This window comes from Natator depressus, chromosome 8, assembly GCF_965152275.1.
Source record: "Natator depressus isolate rNatDep1 chromosome 8, rNatDep2.hap1, whole genome shotgun sequence".
NCBI lineage: Eukaryota > Metazoa > Chordata > Testudines > Cheloniidae > Natator > Natator depressus.
In genome coordinates this window covers 65,301,009-65,304,283 of record NC_134241.1, presented here as the reverse complement: position 1 = coordinate 65,304,283, position 3,275 = coordinate 65,301,009, and the positions used below count along the sequence as shown (strand labels likewise).

The following is a 3,275-nucleotide window of genomic DNA, read 5'->3' as shown; positions in this document are numbered from 1 at the left end:
GCGAAGAGTGAGTCAGCGTAGCCGCACGGAGAAGACGGGATCCCAATCCATGCGCTCGGCGCTCCTCTCCATCCGGGACAGAAACGACGCCGGCGGCAACGGAAACCAAGCTAAACAGACCGTTCAAAACGGCGCGCCGCGGGCGGGCAATGTAGGACACGTCTCAAACCTGACCTGAAAATACCATTTGCCTCCCTGCTGAAGCGAACAGCAAGGGTGCCATTACAGGGGCTTGCAGCATAACTACTGTAATGGACTGAGAGCAGACTAATTTCACAAAGACCGCTGAACAAGCAGCTGAATATTTCTACCAGTATCAGATGGATTTAAAAATCAGAAAAGGTGAAAGGTTGTGTAGCCAGTCCTTGAGTGATCTAATTCTCTCCCCTACACCTTCCCGCCTACTGTGACATGTCATGCTGCAGGTTTCTGTATGGTTTATCTTGTACCAGAATAACGGATTCGAATGTTTTACCTTTTCGAATAATTTGTGTGGAGCTGCGGACAAGACACCATTTTGGGAGAAAATATGTTGTGTGGGTATTCTCAGATGCATGGTTAGGTGGTCTGAAAAGCACACCGAGGATAAGCTTGGAATCTCTCAAGTGTTAAAAATCAGAATTTGTACAGCTGCAGTCTAATACGAATCACAACAGGGAAGCAGTGATTAGGACACAGAAATGAAGAATGGAAGAGAAACTGAAGTTTTGTGGTAGTCAGGAATTCAGTTGAAATAAGATGCTCAAATTTTGAATAAGATCTATTGCAGGGAAATTGTTAGAATTTAACATGCAATCAGTGTGTTACAATATTGTATGACTGAGACCATAGATCACCAACCAGCTATACGTATGGAAACAAGACAGGACAGAAGAACTAAAACTCAGACTTAACTTCAAAATTGCATGGGGGGGAGGGGTCTATATGTAGAACAGGCTTCTATAACCAAGTAATTTACTATAATACATTAGCTCTACTAAATCAGCTACTAAAGAGGATATGGAAGGTATAAAGTCTTCATCTTTTAATAACATGTAAACCTAGAGTTGAAACTTGGAGATTTATAAAAGTAGTATAAGAGAGACCAGACTAAGAGTGAAATAAGTAGGAGTTGTGCTTTCAGGTGTCAGAGGTCTTTAATGAGATTATAGCAGAGATACACTTCCATAATAATCTTTTCACTTTTATACAATTAGTTAAAAAATGCTTGAGAGAGTGAACCGATAATTTAGTCGTTATTAAAACCAAATAACTGCATTTCAAATAAATAAATAACCTAAAATGTAAGGTTTTAATTTAAAAGGAACTGTACAATATGAAAATATAACAATACTTAAACATTAGAATCTAAATTTTCATAGAAATAAAACTGCAATTCTGCATTACATAAACAGTGCAAGAAAGAAAAATCCAAATATGCTTCTAGACTGGGAAGTTAAATGTTTTAATTTAAATTATCATGCAAACAGCATTTTAAGCCATGCTGTTGTCTAAGTGTTAATGGTACCATTTTTCTTTAAGAGAACAGCTAACCATTTAGCTCACTGTGATAACTGATGCCAATCCATGCTCTTTTCTACAGTACATTATACACAGAGGTATTCTGTTGCATTCAAAATGAAACATTACATGGTTTCTGGAGCAAACCCAACATTTTACTTTTTGTTTTCAACGTCAGCATGTTGAAAACAATATCACCTAGTAAAAACAGCAACACTTCCCCCAGTTTAGGTGAAAAGCAAAACACACTATATAGTGGACTATAATCAAGAAGCACTTACTGCCTAGTCACCTTTAAATTTTACAATTATATGTACTAAAAAAAAAAAAAAAACCCAAAAAAAACCCCCCCAAAACAATGCTGAAAGTGTGGAAAGGAAAAAAAAAGTCTGACCTCTGGTTGACAAGTGATGCATACAACAGAAGTGTGAAACAGCAGAAGTAAATTTTTATCTTCTACATTTATGTGGAACTAGTTACTGAGTTGATTAAAAGTGTAATTCAGTTTAAGTTTCTATATAAAATTGTCATTGAGGCAAAGACCAAGGAATGCAATTAATACTAAACTGTAAACACATCATTAATCTTACTTTGAGTGCACATTGACAACATAAGAGCTCTTCCAACAGACTTTGGCAACAAGACTACAATAGGTCACAGCAGCAAGAGTTCACATGGAAGACTGAAAGCACTGCAAAATAATACTAACACACCAAGACCTCCTACCAATCAGAAAATCTGTGACAAGTGCCTCTTCTTGCTAAGACACTCTCCTGGTCAGATGCTGCTCTTTGAATCCCTAAATTATTATTTTTACAGTCCAGTAGTCTTATTTCTCTGTGCTTTATCTACATACATTGCCTTTAGTTGCACTCTACCCATTGTAGGTCCAAAGTGTTACAGTTCTGTCTGCAGAAGATGACAAGAAGGATAGATCTTGCGTATGCCATCTACACTGAATCACTTTGTCCTTATGTTCCCCTACCACCATAATAGGAAGTTGCTTAGTAAGGTCCCCTAGGAGAGAGGAATAGAAATAATTACTTGTTTCGTGAACACTTAAAATAATTTTCTTAAAAAAACTCTACATATCTATTTCACTTGCTGAACAACAAATTACTTCATTAGGTGATAATTTAAAGATACCTCAAGAATATGCTTACAGGAAGAATGCACACAAACCCTTTCATTCACATTAAAGGGGGAAAAGTCTATTTTGGTTTGGAAGGCCCAAGACAATCTCCTTTCAAATTCTATAATCAATAAAACTGACTGCTATAAATAATTTTTTAACATTTATACTGTAGCAGTGCCTACAGGCCAACCAGGCTGGGACTCTATTGTGTTAGGTACAATACAACTGTTTGCAACACTGGTATTTCCTAAACTACAGTTTAAATACAAATTAATGGTCCATAAAAATCAGGTTAATTGAAGGACTTTTGACTAATCCCTCCCACTCCGCCCCCCCCCCCCCAAAAAAGGTAAGCCAAGCATGATTTTTTTCTTTGTGGGTTTGAGTTTTCTGCACACCACCTCAAAGCAGAGGTCCAGTGATTAAACAGCTGCAAGTTGTTTCCCATACTGCAATTATATTCCTTAATCATATTTATATGTCAGACTATAGTCTTGACTGCAATAAGAGCAATCTGTTGTGAGCTGACAAGAACCAATAGTCATGTGTATTCTAAACCTTTTAAATTTCACTTTATAGCCTTAATAGATGTCAGATTTCTACATTTTCAGAAATGAATCTCTTTTGATCCAAACACTCT

The 3,275-nt window shown here is 36.9% G+C and overlaps 1 protein-coding gene across 4 annotated transcripts in view; it reads right to left on the bottom strand.

The window, feature by feature from the left end:
• Positions 1-1,127: 1,127 nt before the first annotated feature.
• WDR47 (WD repeat domain 47) overlaps positions 1,128-3,275 on the bottom strand; it is a 36,639-nt gene continuing 34,491 nt past the window's right edge. For all 4 annotated transcript variants that reach the window (XM_074961195.1, XM_074961197.1, XM_074961194.1 and 1 more), the window contains one exon: positions 1,128-2,517. In XM_074961195.1, coding sequence (XP_074817296.1) covers positions 2,375-2,517 — 143 coding nt within the window. In that variant the 3' untranslated portion in view covers positions 1,128-2,374. The remainder of the gene's footprint in view (positions 2,518-3,275) is intronic.